At 37.0% G+C, this 22,822-nt stretch overlaps 4 protein-coding genes across 5 annotated transcripts; 3 read left to right on the top strand and 1 right to left on the bottom strand.

The window, feature by feature from the left end:
* Nucleotides 1–598: 598 nt before the first annotated feature.
* ccdc166 (coiled-coil domain containing 166) lies at nucleotides 599–6,706 on the top strand. Its single transcript, XM_051899017.1, has 7 exons — nucleotides 599–814; nucleotides 906–959; nucleotides 2,145–2,199; nucleotides 2,325–2,469; nucleotides 2,700–2,779; nucleotides 6,126–6,302; nucleotides 6,399–6,706. Exons 1-7 carry the CDS (start codon nucleotides 708–710, stop codon nucleotides 6,657–6,659), a joined length of 879 nt encoding a protein of 292 aa, XP_051754977.1. The 5' UTR covers nucleotides 599–707; the 3' UTR covers nucleotides 6,660–6,706.
* A 139-nt stretch (nucleotides 6,707–6,845) lies between these two features.
* On the top strand, nucleotides 6,846–10,760 carry LOC127515416 (butyrophilin subfamily 1 member A1-like). 2 transcript variants are annotated; one of them, XM_051899016.1, is made up of 8 exons: nucleotides 6,846–7,360; nucleotides 7,463–7,519; nucleotides 7,715–8,062; nucleotides 8,272–8,544; nucleotides 9,294–9,401; nucleotides 9,572–9,598; nucleotides 9,768–9,794; nucleotides 9,945–10,760. In XM_051899016.1, exons 2-8 carry the CDS (start codon nucleotides 7,465–7,467, stop codon nucleotides 10,490–10,492), a joined length of 1,386 nt encoding a protein of 461 aa, XP_051754976.1. In that variant the 5' UTR covers nucleotides 6,846–7,360; nucleotides 7,463–7,464; the 3' UTR covers nucleotides 10,493–10,760. The 2 variants fall into 2 exon arrangements, with proteins under 2 accessions (XP_051754976.1, XP_051754974.1); XM_051899014.1 differs by having other exon boundaries at nucleotides 6,846–7,519.
* Nucleotides 10,761–13,578: 2,818 nt separating this feature from the next.
* Nucleotides 13,579–18,924, top strand: homezb (homeobox and leucine zipper encoding b). The gene is made up of 2 exons (XM_051899010.1): nucleotides 13,579–14,372; nucleotides 16,286–18,924. The coding sequence occupies exons 1-2, from the start codon at nucleotides 14,070–14,072 to the stop codon at nucleotides 18,152–18,154; spliced, it is 2,172 nt and encodes a 723-aa protein (XP_051754970.1). The 5' UTR covers nucleotides 13,579–14,069; the 3' UTR covers nucleotides 18,155–18,924.
* On the bottom strand, nucleotides 18,910–22,641 carry cideb (cell death inducing DFFA like effector b). Its single transcript, XM_051899020.1, has 5 exons — nucleotides 22,473–22,641; nucleotides 21,195–21,309; nucleotides 20,951–21,100; nucleotides 20,302–20,495; nucleotides 18,910–20,153 (listed from the first exon to the last, which is right to left on the bottom strand). Exons 1-5 carry the CDS (start codon nucleotides 22,496–22,498, stop codon nucleotides 20,012–20,014), a joined length of 627 nt encoding a protein of 208 aa, XP_051754980.1. The 5' UTR covers nucleotides 22,499–22,641; the 3' UTR covers nucleotides 18,910–20,011.
* Between the last annotated feature and the right edge of the window lie 181 nt (nucleotides 22,642–22,822).

Below are 22,822 nucleotides of genomic sequence, written 5' to 3' on the forward strand. Positions count from 1 at the left end.
GGCCGTTTACACCGAGAACAGTGACTGTATTTGCTTTAAATGCTCTAGCTATTTAAGTCGACTCTGACCGGCTCAATGTTTTTAATGTTTTTTATTTACGTTCTGAAAGTGATTCCAATGACATTTACATTGATCCTGCACTGTTTCCCTATGCTCATAGATTTAGAATGATTATTAAAACATTAGTTATAGTTATCGTCCTCAACCAAGGCGGCCAAACACTGTGTGTTTGGAAATATGTCAAATAAACCTTGCAATAACATCCCATATTTATAAGAGACTAAAGAAAAAAGAAGTCCAAAGTAGTTCAAATTATGCGGACATGGCAACACTGACTCTACCGGTAAAACATTTTGCTCCACCAAGCGGTCAGCGTGTGTAATATGCTGCCTGTTCACAATTAGATTTTCCAAAATAAAATTTAATTTCAATTAGACTTAATAATAAATCGCGTAGGGGCTGGATATGTTAGTGGTAGAAATAAATTATTAAAACAAACTCTTTTTTATATATATATACATAAGCTAGGTGTGTGGTAAACCCTTTGTCTTTTACAGCAAATGTTATGTTTGGTTGTCTTGGTTACACAGTGCAACCAACTGTGGGACTGGAAAACGGCGCATGAACTTGATTAAATACGTTAGATATCCTTTTTGTCGCTATAAGTGTGCTGTAGGCCTATTCGAACTTGTCTCGGAGGTTTCAGAATGTCATCAAAGAAGAAAAGCGAGTCAAAGCATCAAGAGGACGCAAATGTCTCCGCTGAAAGGGCAGAACAGGATGAATCACAAAGAGAGATGCTGTTACACATTGAGTGAGTTGTCTGTAGAGATCCAAAGAACAGTTAAAATCACTTTGAGGTAGACAGTTCATTACTCTATTTAATTTTGCTTTGCAACCCATAGATATGACACTCTTACTGAGAACCTAAGCACAGTGAAGAGGAGAGTTGAACAACTGTATCCTTTTGCACAAAGAGAAACATAATTCCCTGCTGAAACCAGACTTACGCCTTGTCTCTTAACCTGGCCAGGCAAGTCTGTTTTGTTGGTTTTAGAGGAGTTTATAGCGCTTGTCATCTGGTCAAGCTCGGGGACAGATGGCCGACCAATTAAACCAACTTGACAGGGCTGGGAGACCAGCTTAAATCACCTAAGACCAGCAAACGACTTTGCGCTGTCCACATACAAAACACACTCTTTCAGTCACCAGCTGCTGAGGCATCTTTACACAGACAAGTTAAGGCTGCTCTGTGCCTGCTCAAAATTCAGTGTAAAGACGCAATGTTGTATAAAAGCCAAACTTAATTATGCCATCTCTCTGATCTACCTCACCCCCTAGTTATCAAATCATACAGTTGTAATTGCTGTGTAAATGCATTTATGCCACCTTTGAGCAGCATTAAAGGGATAGTTCACCCAAAAATGAAAATTCTGTCATCATTTATTCACCGTCAGGTTGTTCCAAACCTGTATAAATTTCTGTTCTGTTGAACACAAAGGAAGATATTTTGAAGAATGTGGGAAACTGAACAGTTCTGGGGCACTATTGACTAGTATTTTTCTTTTTTTTTTTCTACTATGGAAGTCAATGGTGCCCCAAAGCAGCCTGGTTACAAACGTTCTTCAAAATAACTTCCTTTGTGTTCAACAGAACAAAGAAATTTATACAGGTTTGGAACAACTTGAGGGTGACTAAATGATGACAGAATTTTCATTTTTGGGTGAACTATCCCTTTAAACAGTCTGTGTAAAGACACTTAAATGCCACTTCAGATCAGTAGTGCTTCTACGCCACCTTTGCAGTGTAAATTTGGCACAGTATGCACAAATGTCATTTCCTCATGTTGTTAAAGTAAAATCGGTTTACACACTTGTATTTCTGCCAGAGAATGCGGCCATGTAAAGCACATAAAAAAATTACTGTCTTTTGAAGAGTGCGCATGCGCGTGTAAAAGACCGAAAGATTGACAAATTTGTACAAGTGTGTATACGGCAATATTGTATATATTTTTTCCACCAACCATGTGTTTTCATGTCGACTGACCACTAATCATAATACAGCCCAGCCAGTAGCTCAAACTGACAGAAATTGTGAGTCTGCATTTATGTTAATGTTTGACAGTTTAACACAATCAACTCCAGGCGAAAAAAAAATGAGCTCCTTCAGAACGAGGTAGATCAGACCCGTATAGAAAATGTAAGTTCTCACAAATTAATACAATAATTAAAAAATATATATATATAATAATTATAAATTATTATAACAATAATAAATAATATTTTTCTATAAAATTATAATCATTAATTTTCAATGACGTGCAGGTAGAGTACATCTCATATCTGTCTAAGAAGGCAGAGAAGAGACAGAATGCTATAGTCACTCTGAGTGATCAGAGCCATCAGGAACTTGAGGAGCTGCAGAGACAGAGACAGAACATGCAGGATAAACATGAGGAGAAGACCAAAGGTAAGACAAGTGTGTATGTGTCTGTACAAGAAATGAAGGCTAATCGTGTGATTAGATTTTACTGTAAATGACTAAATATGTAGTTTGTAATGTCCTTACATTGTTACCAACAACAGGTACAATCAGTAATTGCTCACTACAGTTAGTTAGTCCTAGATAGTACTTGGTTATGTGACAACATGTGAAACATCAAATGTTGCTTTTCATATGTGTGTTGTTTGTGTTTTCAGAGTTGCAGAGAGAGATCCTGCAGATGGAAAATCAGCTGGCCAAGCTAAATATTGAAATTGCAGACCTAAAAGAGGTTAAGGTAGCAAGATCTTTATTTTTTTATTCCTTTGTGTGTATTGTACAGTGAAATGAAATAAGAAATATTATGCTTATAATATATGCTTAATAGAAAAAAGTTAAGTGAACTGAATAACTGATTATATTAAGCTGAACTTAAACTGCAGCAGAGTTCTAGTTCCCAGCATGCTTCTCGTCAGACTGCATAAGGAGAGTAAATGTTGAAATTAAGTGTAATTTTGTCCGTTTTTGAACAAAAATAATATATTGACACTTTTAAGCGTTAGTATTGGGTTTCAGCTTACTCAAATATCTAATGAAACAAATGTAAAAATAAACAAAAACCTTTAAAGTGGTTCAGATGTTGACATATCTTACTAAGATGCGATTATATATGGGTCAATGATGTGACGGGTAATTTTTTTTGTCCAAAGGCCTTAATAATAATAAAAAACAAAGATATGACATCCAAAGTATGTAAGGTTGTACAGCTAGATCTCTTTTATTGAATCCAAAAGGTTTTAATTATATTTTGCTATATATAAAGGTATTTTAAGGTATTTTTAAGTGTCAAAAGGTAATATGGTTTAACCATCCAAATGCCAATACAGCCATTTCATTTGTGAATAAATATTGCTTTTAAAAATATTTTAACATGTAATAAATGTATATATTTTTATTCTGGCATGATTTTATAACATCATATATCAACATAGTGCAAAATGGTATTAAAATTATGTGTAGAAGTCATTGCTTTGTTATGAGAAAAACTGTCCGAAAAATGTATTTAATTGATGTAATTCGGAGTAACCAATATAAAGGGACCATTTTGGATCAAGTCATACTGTCAATATAATGTGACAGGATGTGACATCATTCAGACACCTGCAAAGGACCACATGGTCATGAAGCAAAATAAAAAAATTCATGTTTTCATGTTTTCACAACTGTTCAGGTAATTCGGTGCAACCGCTATAAAACATGGAAAATGTTGTAATATTTAAAAAAACTTGTACTAAATATTAAATGTTTGATTATCCTTTTGTTAGCTAGCTAGCAAGCTAACTAGCTAGCTAGCTAGATACCAGCCTGCTAGCATTGTTTGAAAAATCTAATTTGGTATAACAAAAGTGTCATTCAGTAAAACTGAAATTTTGGTTAAACTGAATTACTTTTTTGGTGACAAATTTTGTCCATCTTGTAAAAAATGACAAAGGCAGTGTTAATTGATTATAAAAAACACATAATCTCATTGTTAACACTTAATAAAACTGGACAATGGTAAATGGACAGTGGAAAACATATTTAGACAGTTTGTTTTCAGACATTTACACATAACTTTCAAACAAGTTCTAGTACAAATGAGTAGTAGGTGCATTCAAGCCATGTCATAATTACCGCAATTACACAATTTCAACTTGTAAAAAGCGTTCATGTCCTTGTAGAGCTCGTAATTACAGCTTGTAAAATAGGATTTTTTGAGAGCTCCTACTTGTACCACCTGACCGCTGCAGTCAGGTGTACTTGGATTCATTTAGGCATTGATAGTGGTGCTATAGAAATGCATAATTCCCAGTCTGAGGAAAAAGTCTGACGAAAGAGTCTGATGAAAGATTGCCATCGTGAAACAATCGTGGCGACTTCTGTGATCGTGGCTCTTAATCAGTGGTCCTATGTCGTACAGTGAGAGAGGTGCAAAGACAGCCTTTTTCCTGGTCTTGCGACCAAAGATAGCCTACGATAGTTTTCTGACAGTGTCAGAAATTCAGCATGAGCAACGCACAGTGTGTTTGCTGCTATGACCTACGTCTACTGGCCAGCCAATGAAAATGCGACATGAAATCAACGCGACATGCCGCTAAAACTTAAAACTGCTTACCTCAAGCTTGCACACTGTGCGATTTTGGCCACAATTTGGTCGTCTGAGACAAATTTTGCAAATCCTAAAAGATTCCTATAATCCTAGCCTAAAATCTGTAGTTTTTGATCGCTAGTTTGACATGTTCACCGACAGCTGATTAATGAACGTTGCAATGGAATTTTACCTCCGACGAAATTCTGTCAGTGTCAGAAGATTTGGCACACAGTCCTGCAGTCTGACTTCTCCTACGATGAACGTCAGATTGACTTTGTTTTTCAAGACAAGTCATTATCAAAATTAACAATAGAGATTTCTTTGTTAGCCACTATTTCAGTCCCGCATGTAATGCAGTTCACTGTCACCGAATGTGTATGGGTTGATGATGTAATACTCTGGACAAGTTTTCAAGTGCGTGTCCATTTTTAACGCGTCTTGACTGTCGTACAGTCTGACATAAATGACAGCTGAGATCCCACAGTGTGACATGAGGATCATGTTCGTACAGTCTGACAAGCAACAATCGTAAAGGACTATTATAAATCGCACAGTGTGCACCCAGCTTTATTTTCAGCACACATAAAATCTACAACTGCCAAAGTGTGATTCAACATGGTGTTTTGTTTACCACTAGCGCATGCTGATGACGTTTTATTCTTCTATAGAAACTTGCGTTGTAGCCTACGAGTCGGTGTCATCATCGTACAGTCTACATGCATGTCGTACCCAAGTTTAATAGATCCATGTCGTACAGTGTGACAAAGTAATGATCTTATAGGATTGCTAAAATCATGCAGTGTATCCAGGGCTTAAGAGGGAAGGCCTGAAAACTGCTTTGATCCCGCTTCTCATGTGAGTAAGTACACTGGGTTTTGATTGTCTGGAGCTGCTGTGCTGTTTGCGACTAACAACGAACACTTTGTATTTACTCTTGTGTACTGTATGTTCATTTTTTGTGCTTCCTTGTCGTTCGTTCATCAACTGCGCTTTATTTTTCGTGAAGCATTTTGTTGCACGTCAGCTGTGATAAACAGACATCCACTCGCATTGCTTGTGTAACAGAAGCCAGATAGTGAGAGATCTGCAGTTAAACCACTGCGCACTGATGATCGCTAGAGAATGAGGTTGGTGTTTAGCGTCATTGGTAGTGCATTCGCCTCGCATGCCAGCAGTGATCGGGCAGTGGTTCGAGTTCGACTGTGAGCAGGGTGGTTAGTATTGGAGTCTGAGTTTTGGAGGCGGAGCAATGAAGAGAGGGATGTCCAACAGCATAGTTTAATAAAAAAAAACAAGTATGTGGAAATCATTTAAAAATAAATAAATAAATAAATAAAAAGCTCATGTGCTGAATAGGTTCTGAAATAAGTGTATATAAGTGTAAATAACTGGTGTCAGCATTTTCATATTTTTGAAGATTACATAATTGTTTTCTTACTGCACAGAGATGGAATGACTTTTTATACATATTTATGTACAGGTACTTGTGTACTTGTATTTGTGTTTGACGTAGACTCTACAACAGCAGCATTTGTGTCGTATCGCTGAGCTGGAGAGGGAGCTGACTGCATTGCAGTGTCATCATTCAGAGACTCTGGTTGCTCTCAAGGCTGATTTCATTAGCAAGAAGAAGAGCCAGGAGCAAGAGGCAGAAAACACGGTGCGAGATTTGACTATTTCAGCCAACAAGGTGAGTAAATGTAGTTGTGAAGTCAGTCAGCATGGTTGTACGTCACATCACCATGGGAGCTACTGGGTCAAGATGTTTTCTCTCCCCTCTCCCTAGGAGGCATCTCACTACATGATGTCCTATTCAAATGAGGTGTTTCAGGAGAATAAAAACCTGCGTGAGGAGTTAAAAAACCTTTACCGGAGACATCAGGCTCTGTACAGACAACAGGGCGCTCTACAGACTCATCGACGACAACTGCTGCTGGAGCAAGAGTATGTGCAGAAGCTTCATACCCAGCGTATTTCCTCATGCTCAGAATCCACAACACCAGCAGATGCGAACAACAAAGAACACCCCCAGAGCAACCACCAATAACTGGAGCCAGTTCAATTACAACAAGGGAATTAAAACATTGCACATCATTTTTCTCCAGTCACTTTTAATAAGCATATGAATACTATTGTAAGACTCAAGAAGTATTTGCTGAAAGAAATGAGAAAAAAAATGCTTTGTTTAATGATCTCTGTACTATCTCAGTAGGCCAAGATACAGAAGGAGCACCAGTTTTGAAAATTTAGAAAAGCATACACAAAAGAGGTGTATCAATACTCTATTTTGTATCAATTCTCTACTTTGAAAAAATCTTATTTTTTTTTATTTTTTTATCCATGCAATGAAAGTCAGTGGGGTCCAATGTTGGACTAAAAAGCATTCTTTTGGGAGCTGTCGAGGCCTAATGGTTAGAGAGTGAGGACCGTCAGAAAATGACTGAGGTGCCCTTGAGCAAAGCACCTAACCCCCAATTGCGCCCCAGCAAAAAATGTGTTTTATGTGTGTGTTCGCTACTCATTGCTCCTAATGTGTGTGCACTAACGTGGATGAGTTAAATGCAGAGGAACTATATTAGGGTGAATAAATAAGTATGCATGTAGACCGTGTTTGCTGAATGTGTGTGTGTGTGTGTGTGTGCCTTTAAATGTGAGTGTTTGTATGGGTGATTTCTGGTTTGACTGGTTTTACTCTAAAGGAAGTGATAGTCTTTCAAAGACTGTGTTTAAAGAAGAAAGACAAATCAGGTAAGCATTTTGACTAAATCATATTTGTATTAATTTTATTTAAAGCATAGCATACTATTTATGGCTTTTCTCTTATAAAGAAGAGCAATTGTTCATTTGCAGGGATGAAGTTGATTGGAGTGGCTCTGATTTGTTGTGCACTTACAGATTTAACATCAGGTAATCATTTTCACCTTAGTGTTGGACATTTTAAGATGCAGTGCTACCATGTCTATGTAATGTGGTTAATAAAACCACAGTTGAGCTGTTCTGTGATCAGGGAGATCATCTCCATAAATTAACTCTGTCTTAACATTCTGAGCTGTTGTCACTAATCTTTTACGACCAGTTCAGACATGGTTTTCTTTGTCTTAGAGCTGTATAATGTTGTGGGACCTGCAGAACCTCTCTTTACTGTTGCTGGTGAAGATGTGATCCTGCCCTGTTATATCAAACCCAACACCAGTGCTGTGGACATGACAGTGGAATGGTTTAGACTTGACCAAGACGAAATAGTGCATCTCTATAAAAATCGTGAAAACAGAATCACGGAGCACAGTCAGTCCTACAAAGGCAGAACAGCACTGTTCCAAGATGAACTACAGAATGGAAATGCCTCGCTCAAACTCTCAACAGTCCAAGTCTCTGATGAAGGAGTTTACAAGTGTTTTATTGAGTCCAACTCCTGGTATGATGATATCACTGTTAATGTTAACGTCGGAGGTGAGCAGACTACTGAATTTATTTATTTATTTATTTTATGATTTTGATGATGTTTTATTTTGATATATACTTTTTGGTGCTTGGATGTTCTCTGCAACAAATTCACACAAAAAACAGAGGAAAAACTATTCTACAGCACTTTTTGAACTAAAAAGTACACACATATACAAGTACAATACATGAATTATTGTTATCCTTGATCTCTGCAGCTATAGGAACTTATCCACTGATCATTATAGAGGAGTTTGATCATTCAGGAGGGCTTCGTCTGCTGTGTGAATGTGAAGGCTGGAACCCCAAACCTGAGCTTCTGTGGCTGGACAGTAAAGGAGATGTTTTGATTTCTGATACTACAGAGTCACATAAAGATGCAAAGGGCTTCAGCGTCAAACACAGGATCACTGTGCATAACAGTGAGACCAAGTATCACTGCAGAGTCAAACTGAGACATCATATGCTGCAAACGGACATCAGTGTCTCAAGTAAGTATATGATTTTGGTAGTTTATCATGTTGTAGAAAAAGTCTTCCCCTCTTTGCAAGAAATCTCTCAAGTTGAGAAGTTCCAGATGCCAAAGATTAGACATTATTGGTCCAGTCAACAAAAACGAAGCTTCAGCTGATTACTTTGAAATTTCATTCTTATACATTTTCTTCCAACCTGTTTAACCAATGAGCATACATTGGGTTACTTTAATCTTTATTAACCCAACCACCTTTTCTTCTACCACAGTTCTTTAACAAACCTTCTGGGTTCTCTTTAATAGTGGCGTACTGCCAAGTGGTCTATTTTTAAAAAGATCATCAAGAGACCATGTTAAAACCATTTATCAAGAAAGTGTACATAACAGGTAAATCCCAGAGATCAACTTGTACCATTCAGTGACTGGTGGAGGCTTCCCCACTCTGTATCATAAAGTTTACGAGGTAAAACATACTGTATAATCGCAGAGACTTGAGGCTTACTGAGACCTGGTTTTGTTTACATGGTAGGCTATTCAGACAATTCTACATGTATCTCTTGTTTAATAAACATATACTACAAGCATTCACAAATTTCCCAGGTATATTGTGATGATTCATAATGAATCACAATTTTATCACAGATTGGCAAATTTATTGTATAAGTTTTAGTACAGAAAATGTACAGTTCACCTTTGTTTAACATAAAATATCTAGGCCTATCTATTGCTCAGTCACATGTCATGCTGTAAGGTTTTTTTTTGTTACAGGTAAAATGTTTCACATCTGGAGAACATCAGTCATTTGGATTTCAATTACAGTTGTATTCGGTACCATTACTGCAGTTGCAATTGCTACTTTTGTTTACATAAGAAGAGGTGATGTCTATTTTTCATTGATTTATTTAAATACAAAATAATAATTAGTCTTTTTTTTTTTAAGTCTTAATTTTGTAGTTTCATCTGAACGTAAAGAAATTGTTGTACAATTATAATGATATAATCGTAATGTAATCATTTCTCTTATTTATATTTTGAAATTTCTTCAGTTCGCTATACGAGGAGGATTCAAAAAGGTGAGATTATGTTTTTCATAGATCATCATTATTCCATAAAATCAATTTGATATAATGTCTAAATGTGTGTTATATTCTTGGAATTTACTGCTGGCAAAATTGTAGCTAAAATGATTCATTTTATTTTGAATGGAACATTCATAATCATTTTAAATATGTCTGTTTTTAGAGATCGCAAAGAGAAGAAAATATGCTGGTGAGTGAGAAAGAAATATAATTTATACCTTTTTAATCCATTTAACTTTACTGCGGTGAAATGGCATCACTATATTAGTGATGTATCAGCTCTCAAATATGTATGTATGTGACATTTATATAAATATAATCATTTTCTAATTTTCATTAGTTGATGTGACGCTGGATCCAGATACAGCTCATGAATCTCTCATCTTGTCTGATGATGGGAAACAAGTGCGACGTGGAGAAAAAAAACAGAATGTCCCAGGCAACCCTGAGAGGTTTGATAAATGCGGCAATGTCCTGGGAAAGCAGGGATTCTCTTCTGGAAGGTTTTATTTTGAGGTACAGGTGAAGGGAAAAACTGACTGGGATTTAGGAGTAGCCAAAGAATCCATTAACAGAAAGGGAAAGATCACACTGAGTCCTGAGAATGGATACTGGACAGTGCGGTTGAGAAATGGGAACCAGTATAGTGCCTGTGCTGGAACCTCTGTCTCTCTCTCGCTAAAAGTGAAGCCACAGAAGGTGGGTGTGTTTGTGGATTATGAGGAGGGTCTGGTCTCCTTTTATAATGTGGAATCCAAGTCTCATATCTACTCTTTCACTGATCATTGGTTCACTGACAAACTCTATCCATTCTTAAACCCATGTACAAACATTAAAGGCAAATACTCAGCCCCAATGATCATCGCACCTATCAGTTTCAACGAATGAATGAACTCGCTAATAAGTAAATATAAATTGTATTAATTAGTTTGTATTAATTATGCTTCCTAATTAACATCTTTTAGCATTACTTGCCTACTTTTGTTACATTTACATTTGGCAAATGTTTTTATCCAAAGCGACTCGCATTGCATTCAAGGTGGGAATCAAACCCATGACCTTGATTTTATTAGCACCATTACAAAGAATAGATAAGTACGTCCATAATTTTGTATGATGTAGTGTGTAGATGGGAATAAATTTGTATTCAATTTTATTTGCAGCAATCGCTAATTGCCAACTCAACACTGGCTCTCAAATGATGCAACTCTTTGTACGCATGTAGATTACATCAATTCACTGTGCTTTTTTAGTCGCTTCAAATGAGCCCTTTATAACTTTTGAGCCCTTTATAACTTTATAAGTGAGCCATGAATATTTCCATTTTTCCAGGTCACAGTAAAATAGCAAGAGTTTGTTCATTTCCAACTAGACTATTTTTTTGATTTGTGAAAGCACACAGTGAGTTAGATCAAGGATAAGTTTACCCAGCATTTAACCTGCTAAAATCATGCAATTTGAGAATGACTTTGAGGATTTGCTTTACTGCGTGCTAAATTGTGGTTGCTAAGGAAGTGTGAATTGAAAGAGTAACTGCCCTTAGCTGCCCTTAAGAGATAATGATTTTATTTTGAACATGATAACTTATTTTATCATTAATCAGACCACTGGTAACTGAGTACATTTAACAAAAACAAAAATGTGACATGCTGGTGTAAAGTTTGACACAACAAATATCACACACAATTGTTAAAATTCCTATGAAGAATTGTCAGTTGACTTTACACATCAGCAGTAGCACATCTTATCTAATTATAAACGCCATATGCAAGACAGAAATACCTCACAGAATATTTCTGAATATATCATCTTAGGAAAGAGATTCTTCATCCAGAAGGTGGATGATGAGGATTGAGCAGCCTCTTTATCATTGTTTATTGCAGTTGGAATAAACTCATCTCCTCCCTTTTCACTTAGCACTTAAGCATTTGGGTACATTATTTTAACAGAAAATAGAGAGAACTAAATTTAGTATGCATTTACATAAAAATATAATTAAAATTGTACATGAAAACTTACTTTAAAATAAGATTAAATAAGTGCTTCCTTAGCTTTAAACGACTAATTATTTTGCATGACAGCAGAACAAATATAAAATGAAGTATTAAACATATTATTCATAATATATAAACAAAACAATTAACAAAAATAGAAAAACAATAAATTACAATGATGCTTTTGCAATTTACTTCTCTGATTGATTATTGTTTGAGTACACAGAGTATTTCTGTATATGAATTGCCAGTTGCAATGCATAGATCATTTTCTCGTCTCGAGTTTCTTCTGGTTTGTAGAGTAGATGTTATATTTTCCAAGGTGAAAAAGGGATAAAGTCTGTGGCTGTAATTATTTGTTTTGAGTTTACACAGTAAAAAACCTTTGGTTGGTTTGTTTCTGCTGTAAAAGTTTAGCAGCTGTGAAGTACAGTCCCAGGTCACTTCTATCTTCCATGGATGAGTGGCCTGGAATTCATGTGGCACTATCTTTTCAGAACTGATGCGCGTTCCCCGACCCAAACTATGTTTGAGAACTTGCGACCGATGTTGTCTAACGATTCTTTCAGGAAACGCATTAAACTGCATATCCCTGCTGTTGTGATGCTGTAATTCAGATCTAATGCTCTCTTCTTCATATCTGCTTTCAAAAAAAAAGAGATTATTATTATTTTTCATCAATCCGTTTTCACTTCCACACATAAATCACAGCTCACAAATAAGGGTTTCTTGGGAACTTCAGGCTTGGCTGCCATACTTGCTGCTAATCTTCTAATTTTCAGTTCAAATATTCAGAACGTTTTGTTACAGATGTACTAAGATCTCTCTCTGTCTTCACTATGAGTCTGTAAGGTGCATGAAACCGTCTAAGACTCTCTTTATATACACAGAGACTGACCTTTGGTTTCTGTTTACAGTATTTTTTTATGGTGCATGTTAATATATTACTAATGAAATGATATTTGCTAAGATACAGAGATATTTATGATGGTTCATGTGTGACCTTTATTCTTTTACTACTTTATGGACAACACATTTACTGATATAGTCAATTTTTTATTTCATCCACCCATTTATTTGATCCGTGGGGAATCATGACTGTCTGACTTTATTATTAGCAAAGTTAAATAAAAAAAAAAAATTAAAATGTATATTTATTACAAAAAAACTGACGACTATAAAAGTCTTTATTATCAACTTCAGTTCAAGTTCTCAGCAATAATCATTATTGTTCTACTTTGAAGTACTTGCTAAACCAGTACAAACTGAATGACACAAGATTTATGTTTGAAGATGTTTTTTCAAGTGCTTATCAAGTTGAGACCATTTATGTTTCCAATAAATTGAAAGCCTCTCATTAGAAGCAAACTGTAAGACTGAATCACTATCAATACTAAATGATTCTTATTTAACATTCTTAGTTGATTATATACAGATTCAGACATACCAGTAAAATTTAATGAAAAAAAAAAAACATCCCCATTTAATAGACCAAAATGCATGTGAATTCCGTAACAAAGCAGGTCAATTTTCTGAATAGAAAATAGAAAGATTTTTTATTCATTTTATAACTGACATGCCAGTTCTACTTCTCACAAATATTTAATGTCAAATACCCATCTACAATCACATTGACACACACAGATTATCTTCTTGTGTTTTTATATCAAGCAAACTATAAATGCTAGACTAACATCTAATCCTAAAGAAAACATGTTAAAATTTATTTGTTAACAGTGTTTCTAAATGAGGACATCCCTGAAAGGCTTTGTCTTATGATTCATAACCTGTTCATATTTTTACTTTTATTATTATTATTTAAATTGTGTGTATGTGTGAAAATGTGTATGTATATATACTGTTACTAATGTTTTTGGGATTGTAACGCTATTTTGTATTCTCAATAAAGATAATAATATAACGTTATTATGTAATCTCAATAAAGCTTCTTGAATCAGAAAAGAGAGAGCGGCTGTCAGTGAACTTTTATTTTGAATCCGCTCTGGCTTCACATTTGCAGGATGCGACAAACCAAACCTGTGACAGCTTTCTGGACAACTGTGCGACTCAGAGGCGAGTGCGATTAGCTCGGAATGGCTCTTTTAGTTGCCTTATTTCTTAATTAACTACATCAAATGAAAGAAAGAAAAACAATAAATAAACCAGTTTGCATCTGAGCTGGCTATTTTTTACTTTTTTTATGCATCTGTGTGAAGCCAACACGACAAGCACTTGTGTTAGCTCGCTGGCTAGCCTGCCTTTGTTCCATACTCAGACCAGTGTGGCCATAAATTCGGATTCAGCATTCAACTCTTGCATGTTGACTCAGTATACAATTATTTTATTCAAATGAAACTCGTTGCATCCTTTAGCGTATTGCGCACCGACTTTGTTGTGGGAGAAATTTAGCTGTCTGGCCTCAGTGTTCGCTTGTATGAATTGCGTCTTGGCTAGGTCGTGCATAGGTTCCCATGGAGCAGTGCTCAGCTCCGCAGCTCGAGAGCGCAAGTACGCACTCTTCACCACCAGACTCGGCGGAAAAGCCAGGAGGAGATGCTGTGGAGACGGTTAAGGATGCTTACGAGTGTCGGATTTGTGGTTATAAAGCGCAAGATGTTAAATGTCTCAGTCAGCATCTGCACGCCGCTCACCCTGTTACCAGCCTTTCCGACTCGATAAGGAACGAGCGATGTGAAGCGCTAGAGGAGCGAGGTGGCGGTGTGGAGACACCCTGTTTCGATGGTGACTTGGGAAAGAGCTTTGTCAAGGATAAAGTAAGTAATGTTTTGTGTTCATGTCAGTATTTAATGATGTGCACGAATTTTAGTTAGTTGTGTGCACCACTAGAGATTCTGTGAATAGAGTTTGTTTAAGTGTAAATAATTTCTCATATTTTGGGTTAATATCGGAGCTCTTAAGCAATTCCTAGTTTGAAGTGAAAACACTGTGTGGCAAAGCGTCATTGGTGTGAGTTGGGGGGAGGAGGGGGTTGTTTCCATACCTATTTGAAAACAAACTAACATAATTTGCTGTCAACAAACATTATTGCTGTCATTTCCGGAGGTTGCATTTGTCGGCTGCATACGTCACGGAGGATGTCTAAGAAAATTTCTTATTCCGTGTGAGGCATGAATTACTGTAAATTATTTTTTTTACTTTGGAATGTAATGGTTACTTTTGCTAAACTGAGACAGCCTCAATGATGTATGCAGCCAACAAATGTGGCCCCTGCGTCAAAGGACGCAGCCTTTGAAATGAGACACAGCCAATGTGTTAAATTCACCATAAAATCAAAATCGCCAATTTTTATTGTTTATGGACTATCACAGTGCCCTAGTAATCTTAAAGGTAGGGTAGGTAATTTTCAGAGAGGCTAGCAATAGCGAGCTAGCTTTGAAAGCATAAGATCCCACCCTCCCTTCAGAGCATCTTCAAAACCACGCCTCCTCCATTACTCATGACACGTACAACGGGGAGAAAACAAGCATCACGAGAGACGCCTTTAAAGTACATAACATTACAATAATAATGAACATAACCAACTTAAAGAGCACTGACCTGCACCACCTGACTGCTGCAGATTCATTTCGGTGTTGATAGTGTTCCCAATTAAACATATAATTTAGAGTCACAGACTGCTCCGGGTATAACGTCACGGGTTTCCATCTCTTTCAAAATACATTAGTTATGGCGTGAACGCAGCATAAGCTAATTGTTTTGGTTCAGGAGGAACTGTAAAAGTTGGCTGCTGTTTTGGTTGTGGTGATCGGTGAATGATGTCTGTCTGAAACGCGCTGATGATGTGTGATGTCTGCGCAAGCAAGGTTGACAGTCATACGTTGACAGGTGAGACATCGTATTGTTGTCCTTGGAAAGAGGGCAATGATTGGACAAAGATTTTATGGTCTTTCCACAGACGATATATATACATATAAATACATTTAGACCACTTAACTAAATTAAGCTATTTTTTCCACAACACATTCATAATCATTACTTTTGCTGGTGCTTTGCAGCAAGCTTTATGCGTGCGCTTGAGCGAGGAACAGTCTATATCACGCCTATATATAAATATACATATAAAACACTTATAGTTTAGTATTCTCCTCAGTATATATTTAAGTAATTAAATTAATATAAATGTGCAATTAGTCGACTAATGGCTTAAATGAATTTCTACTAGTGGACTACAAAAATCTTTAGTAGGGGGCAGCCCTCTGAACCATATAGGGCCTTGAAAACTAAGATTTCAAAACAAAAGTTAGTCAAAAATTCAAAAAAATTTAGCCAGGGACCTCTGGTTGAGTTCACACTTCACACGGAATTAGGGGTGTAACAAAACACTCAGCTCACGATTCGATACGTATTGCTATACTGGGTTCACGATGCGATACATATCACAATATTTTGAACAAAATTAAAAAATAAAACTAACTCTGTGTCGCGAGTCATATCGTGTATATCAACGATACAAATTGTTGCATTTTAATATAGTGTTATCTCTATATAACAATGTATTGTTACACCCCTACATGGAATGACCCAATTTTGATTCCATTGTGACTTTAATTGCTGTGAAAGGAAATAACATAAGACCTTTTGTGGCATTTTAACTTTTAGGTTGTCAATAAGAGAGAATTTCTCACCTCAATTTTGCATTTATATTTCTTGATCTCACTCTTTTCAGCCAGTCACTACTGAGGGATCTGAATCTACTTCACTTCAGACTCCCGAAGACTCAAACGAGACCTCGTCCTCCGTGGAGGCAAAAGAACAGGAAGAGAAGATGGACGTCTCACCTGCTCCTGAAGAAACGCAGAGCTCATCCCCCGAATTACCTCAGGAGAAGTCACCCTGCTCTTCAGGGACTAAGGAGTCTTGCCAAAAGAGGCAAACAGTCTCCTCTGGCACATCAACACACAACCAGGCTAACCTAGTCTGTCTTCCATTGGTATCCGAGGGGTTAAAGCTTATCTGGGTGCGCTCGGAGCAGGTCCATGAGCTGGATGCCGTGTCAGAACTCGTGGATGCATTTAATGAGTTCCCATACCCCACGTCACAGGAGGCAAGTGCTCTGGCTCGAAAGTGTGCATTACCACCGGACAGAGTTAAAGCATGGTTCATGATGCAACGGGTACGCTACGGAATTAGCTGGGCTGATGACGACATCCAAGAAACGCGACGCAAGCTGTGGCGAATTCAGAAAAGAATGGAAGCTGAGGAGTGTGTGGAAATCAATGACGAAGAGGATTGTTTAGGACGTGATGAAACGCAACAGGATTTTATACCACCACCTGCGGCAGATGCCCATGTAGATCAGAGAGACCACACGCCTAAACCGAGCCGTACTGTTCCTCAACACATCAACAGTGACCAAAACCGCTTGCATTTTAGCCAGAATAATGCTTCCCAATCCAATAACGGTGTACAGCAGTTGGTCAGTTCTAATGTCGTGTATAAAAACGGTCTTGGACCTGCATCCCAAGTTCCTCAAGTTAATCCCCATTTCCAAAATGACAGTAGAAACTTACCGCCTCAGAATACTGGAGTCCAGCTGCTCAGTACCTATGGACGTTCATCGTATGTGATTATGAATGATCAACAGGCTGCAATGCCATACCCTGAGCTCCCAGAGCTTTCACAGTCTCTACACTGCTTGCCAGGGAAAAAATCGAAAGCGCAGCTGATGGCCCTTCGCCGCAGTTTTGTACAGAAGTCTTGGCCATCTGACGGCGAGGTTCAGCGGCTCCAGAAAATGACTGGACTTAATCGGCGTGAAATCCGCAAATGGTTTGCTGACAGCCGCTACCAGCTTCGCAAGAATGGCCGGGCTTGGCTAGCCAAGCTTGCGGGACGCAATCGCTCATTGCAGCTGGCACAACAGAACCCTCAGAACGAGCTTGAAAATGATGCTCTACCTAGCGCTGATTTTTATGACAACGACGAGGCTGACGACGCAGAGGCAGGGTTTGAGGTTGATGTGGATGTGGCTGATGATGACGAACCACTCAACCAATCAAATGAGACCAAGGAGGAAGTAAGTGATGAAGGAGAGTTTGATGACGGCAACGCTTCCGTTCAACAATACTCTGCGGATATCTCCCCTTCTCCTTCTCCATCTCCGTCATTCCTCCGCGGCCGGGTAGAACCAAACGTGAGACTTCGTAAGAAGACAAGGGAACAGTTGGAAATTTTGCGGCAAAGTTTCCTTCGCTGCCAGTGGCCCACAAGCGATGACTACTTGATTCTCCAGCAGAAGACAGGCCTGACAAGGACAGAGATCATCCAGTGGTACGGAGACACGCGTTACCATGTCAAACACAATCAGATGCGCTGGATGACCTCACAGGAGAGGGAACGCATCATCGCTGTCATAATGCAACAACAGAAAAGGGGCGGGAAGTATTCACGGGGAAGAGTCTCATTTGAGAACATGGGCTCTGGGTTGAGTTTGGGTGATTCTACGGTAATTAACGGAGGTGGAGGGGGTGAAACAGCAACATGGAACGAACTTTTTAGGGGAGGTACCCCAGTTTTGCCTGAGGGTGAACTCTGACCTCGGAAGCGAAGTCAGCTTGCCGTGGCATTTGTAGCTGTGCAGATAGGTGGAAACTGAATTCCACATCACTGCCAAAGATGTTACATAAATACTTTTTTTTCCTTTAACCTATCTGGATATTTCCATCCCAATTTAATGCTATGACCAGGGCCTTGTAGAACCTCTCACAACATTGTTATGCAATATGTATCTCCAAACCTAAGCATCTTACTTGAATCAAAAATATTTAGTATTAGAATATGTACTTTAAAGTAAACAAAAAATTGTGTATGGCAAGGCACTGAATTCTAGTACAATGTATTTTGTTTTGTAGCTTGTTTTATCAGAGGTCTAATGATTGTGGTTCTCAGTGTGACTCAACAGAGCGAATGCATGTGTATTGCCATTTTCATGTTTAAGTTGCACTTCGAGCTTAGATATGTAGATGTTTGCTTTTACAAAGGTCAATTGTATTTAAGGTTATTAGCATAACTGCAGTCTTTAACTCCACAGTGTGCTACACAGATTCTTGTGTTTCTTTGACGGAAACATTGTGCTGACATAATACTACATAATTTATGTGCTCAATTTTATTTTCCCCCAATCATAATGTTTGTGATCCTTTTTTTTTTATTATTATTATTTGAAAACTAATTAAAATCTTGAGTAGTATCATTACGAAGTTGATTAGTCTATGCATTAAGTGAGCTGATTAGAGAGACTGTCTTTTTTGTGCTGAAGCTTTTTGTACCAATTTGGTTTTACTTAATAAATTGATCTTAAAAACATGTTTATTTTCTAAACATTCACTAATACAACAATTTTGTATTTACATTTACATTTTTACATTTATTCATTTAGTAGCTTTGGATAGAAGTATCAGCTATCAAATGAGGAAGATAAAATTATCATACAGTGGTCTATCACATAAACATAATGAATGATAAAAGTAAAATGAACATTTATAAAGAGGGTCAAACACACAGAATAAGTAACACTGAGTAGTCCTAGACTAAAAATAAAAAAATTACTCCTAAAAAGGCAGTTTTCATAGAAACCTAAGGAGCAACTAGAACAACTTTTTCCATGAATTGTCCATGAAACCCACAAAGTGTAAATGGTAACTTTACAATTTACAGTAAAGTTCATTAACATTAGTTAATGCATTAGGTATCAACTAACCATGAAAAACAATTTGTACAGCATTTATTAATCTAGGTGAACATTAATTTATAAAAATTCTGTACTATAAATATACTATAGTACTAATGTATTAGCATATTTTACTATTTAACATTTCTATTTCAAATAAATGCTGTTCCTTTGAAATTTCTATTTATCAAAGAATCCTGAAAAAAATGAATCATGATTTCCACAAAAATTAACCAGTACAACTTTTTTCAACATTGTTAATAATATGCTGATTTGGTTACTTGCACACCAATTCAGCATATTAGAATGATTTCTGAAGGATCATGTGACACTGAAGACTAGAGTAATGATGCTGAAAATTCAGCTTTGCTTATCACAGGAATGAATTACCTTTGAAAATATATTAAAATAGAAAACAATTATTTAACAATTACTAACTTCTATAATAATATGTTGGTGTATTTTGATCAAATAAATGCAGCCTTGGTGAACATAAGAGACTTCTATCAAAAACATTTTAGAAATCTCACTGACTGACTTTTGAACCATAGTGTAGAAATTAAAATGTATCTAGATTAATCAATTTTGTAAAATTGTTGTTCATTCATGTTACCTAATGCATTAATGTTAAATTGTTACATTGAACCATATAAATCTCAAAGTCTCAAAAAAACATCTCTCAGTTACATTCTTAGAGATATCAGATTCATGTCTTTTCTCCAGTTATTCCCAATACTCGACAGGTTGGGCATGTTGGCCTTGAAGAAGATCTGCCCCTTGGATAATACGGCGAATTACAGAAGCAGATGAGATCAGCAAGTGTCCAGCAGCATGGAGGAGAGTGGACATGAATTTGAGGGCCTCCCTGAGAGACAACAAATGGATTGAATACAATTCAGTGGCTTAATTGATAAAGGTTGTTTTGTGCAAATAACTAGGAAACAAACCCTTAACATGCTTAAAGTTTTAATCTGTAATCTGTATTGCAGTATTAAGAAGGGAACCCTGCTTACCTCAGGACTTTTTTTGGTCCCAAGCATTGAAAATCTGCACTGACCGAGTAAAGCCCTTTAAATGTGGCTTTCACATTCAGTGAGCCGAATACGTCTTTGGGGTGCGTACGGTAAAGATCAAAGGTGATCTGAGCAATGTCTTTTCCTGTCCTTGGCTTACCATGACCTGGTTTGTTACCACCCCTTTGAAGTAACTAGAAGAGATAAAGGAAGTTAGTGAAAAGATACTGAACAATACAAATAACTTTAATCAAATGTCAAGGAAGAAAATTTGTTTTGTGACAAGGTAAAGTGAGGGGGCGAGGGGCGTTCAGTATGCCATGAGAGTACCGTGGTACGTACTGTGGGTGGTGTATTGCTTTTTTTTTTTTTTTTTTGGCTCAGTTTGAATATTGTTACACCCCTACAAATTATATACTGATAAGTGAATGAGTTAAGAAAGTCATTAATAATTCAGTTAATACAAAATTATATTTCACTGGGTTTTTTGCTTCTTGGCGTGAAGTGTGATAAGAATAAATGTGGTGCATATTACCACCTTTCTATTGTTGATGAAGTCAGTCAGATTAGTGGTGAAACAACTTAAAGCAACTAATAATTCCAGATGAAATAAACATTGTTTTTTCTTGACATAAACACACATACATACAGGATGAGGTTTCCAGATCTCTTCAGGTTTCAGGGCCATTAAAATGGTGTTGTCCGGCAGGGTTATGAGGAACTCATCAGAATCAACCTCTGTCCCATCTTCTTCACACACCAAAGTCAGCACAGTAGATATAAAGAGAGCCTGAGCTGCCTGAGGTAAGAATCACAGTATAAAATGTCCCACAGCACGTTCCAATATGGCAAAACTTTCAGTTTAACTAAAACTGGGTTTTTCCTTTTCATACCTTCTCTTTGAGCTCCTCTAGGGTTCCTGCAGTGATTCCTTTTTTGACCTCTCTGTTCCAGGAACACACTCTGAACGGACGCTGAGGGGGTGACCAAACCCGCCGAGACACTGACCTGACAGAAAGAGAGATTGGAAATGAGGATTCAAAGACAGAATAGTATAAGAGATCAAGAAAGTGAAAGGTTGGGAAAGTTGTTTTTGTCAAGAATCATTTAAGAAAGGAACAATTTGCCCAGAAACTAAAATTCCCGTTCCATCATCCTCAGTATGACTTTCTTTCTTCTGTGTAAAGGATTTGGATGAATTGTATCTTCTGAAGCCATACGATTGCTTTGTGTGAGGAACTGAATGAAATTTAATATTCACTGAAAATCTGGACATCCTTCTTAGCTGTTCCTGGCATTTTCATGAGAGAATTAGAGATGCCAAATTGTTCTTTTTATTTGATCATTGAATCATCTAGTTCACAAAGCCTATCCTAAGTCATTTGCTGACAAATCGGACTAATCTGGTTCTCGAGTTCAACTGACTCACTGATCTGATTACAGCTCACTTGAAATGGAAGATTATCACTAAAATATAATTTAAATAATGTTTATAATACCATGAAGTTGTTCCAAACCTGTATGAATTTCTTTCTTCTGCTGAACACAAAAGATTTTTGAAGAATATGGGTAACCAAACAGTTGATGGGCCCCACTGACTTCCATAGTATGGGAAAAAAAATACTATTCAATGGGGCCCATCAACTGTGTGTTTACCGACATTCTTCAAAATATCTTCTTTTGTATTCAGCAGAAGAAAGGAATTCGTACAGGCTAGGAACAGCTTGAGAGTGAGTAAATGATGACAGAAGTTTCATTTTTAGGTGAACTATCCCTTTAAGTTTGAAACCAACAGTCCCAACATGAGGATTTGTAAAAAAAATGGCAGAATTTTTCCTTTAATAATCAATGTCTCCTTTAAAAGTGGGGCAAGCACAGACAGCACATGGCTGTAACCAGATACTCTTATCTAAAGAGCTGTTAATGGAGTAAAACAAATGTAATGTGAGACCAACAGTTAAAGTCCAATGTTTCAAGACTTAAGGACAAACAATGATAAAACTTTTTAAACTAAAAAATATAAATATGTATTTTTTTTTAATCTATTTACTATCAACTTTGGTCAAATGTAGGCCTATGTACATTTAGCAGCTTTTTAAAGCAAACTTCTGAAGGTATGTTGTAAATAACAGTATTGAGAATGTCAACAAATTAATGTTATAAAAACTTACCTGAACAGGGAGGATGTTGTTTCCATTATTGTATGTTCTGTGGTCGAGGTCCTCTGTCTGTTACCTCAATTTCAGTTGTTTACAGTCCCTTCTGCCTCACAGTTTGAAGTAATTTGGTGATACTGAGTCACAGCTGGTGAAGAATATCTTTTTGAGAATAATGTGTACTGTGATTCTAGCCAAGTGGACTTTGACTTTGCAGGATGATTTAGTCTGATAGCCTGTGTCATTGGGCAAGGTCTCTTGATTTTACTGTTTAGGAGCCAAGGTGTGCATGATGTAAGCAGGGGAGACTGGGGAGTGTTGTAACATTTAATGCTGTTTGTGTGCACTATACATCTGAAACTTTG

This window comes from Ctenopharyngodon idella, chromosome 7, assembly GCF_019924925.1.
Source record: "Ctenopharyngodon idella isolate HZGC_01 chromosome 7, HZGC01, whole genome shotgun sequence".
NCBI lineage: Eukaryota > Metazoa > Chordata > Actinopteri > Cypriniformes > Xenocyprididae > Ctenopharyngodon > Ctenopharyngodon idella.

Coding starts and splice junctions, on each gene's coding strand:
- ccdc166 (XM_051899017.1), top strand. CDS start 708: ATGTCATCAAAGAAGAAAAGCGAGTCAAAGCATCAAGAGGACGCAAAT. Junction 815..905: donor GAGATGCTGTTACACATTGA/GTGAGTTGTCTG, acceptor TGCAACCCATAG/ATATGACACTCTTACTGAGA. Junction 2,780..6,125: donor CAGACCTAAAAGAGGTTAAG/GTAGCAAGATCT, acceptor TGTTTGACGTAG/ACTCTACAACAGCAGCATTT.
- LOC127515416 (XM_051899014.1), top strand. CDS start 7,465: ATGAAGTTGATTGGAGTGGCTCTGATTTGTTGTGCACTTACAGATTTA. Junction 8,545..9,293: donor AACGGACATCAGTGTCTCAA/GTAAGTATATGA, acceptor TTTTTGTTACAG/GTAAAATGTTTCACATCTGG. Junction 9,795..9,944: donor AAAGAGAAGAAAATATGCTG/GTGAGTGAGAAA, acceptor AATTTTCATTAG/TTGATGTGACGCTGGATCCA.
- homezb (XM_051899010.1), top strand. CDS start 14,070: ATGGAGCAGTGCTCAGCTCCGCAGCTCGAGAGCGCAAGTACGCACTCT. Junction 14,373..16,285: donor AGAGCTTTGTCAAGGATAAA/GTAAGTAATGTT, acceptor CACTCTTTTCAG/CCAGTCACTACTGAGGGATC.
- cideb (XM_051899020.1), bottom strand. CDS start 22,498: ATGGAAACAACATCCTCCCTGTTCAG. Junction 21,310..22,472: donor ACAACATCCTCCCTGTTCAG/GTAAGTTTTTAT, acceptor TCTTTCTGTCAG/GTCAGTGTCTCGGCGGGTTT. Junction 21,101..21,194: donor TAGAGGAGCTCAAAGAGAAG/GTATGAAAAGGA, acceptor TTCTTACCTCAG/GCAGCTCAGGCTCTCTTTAT.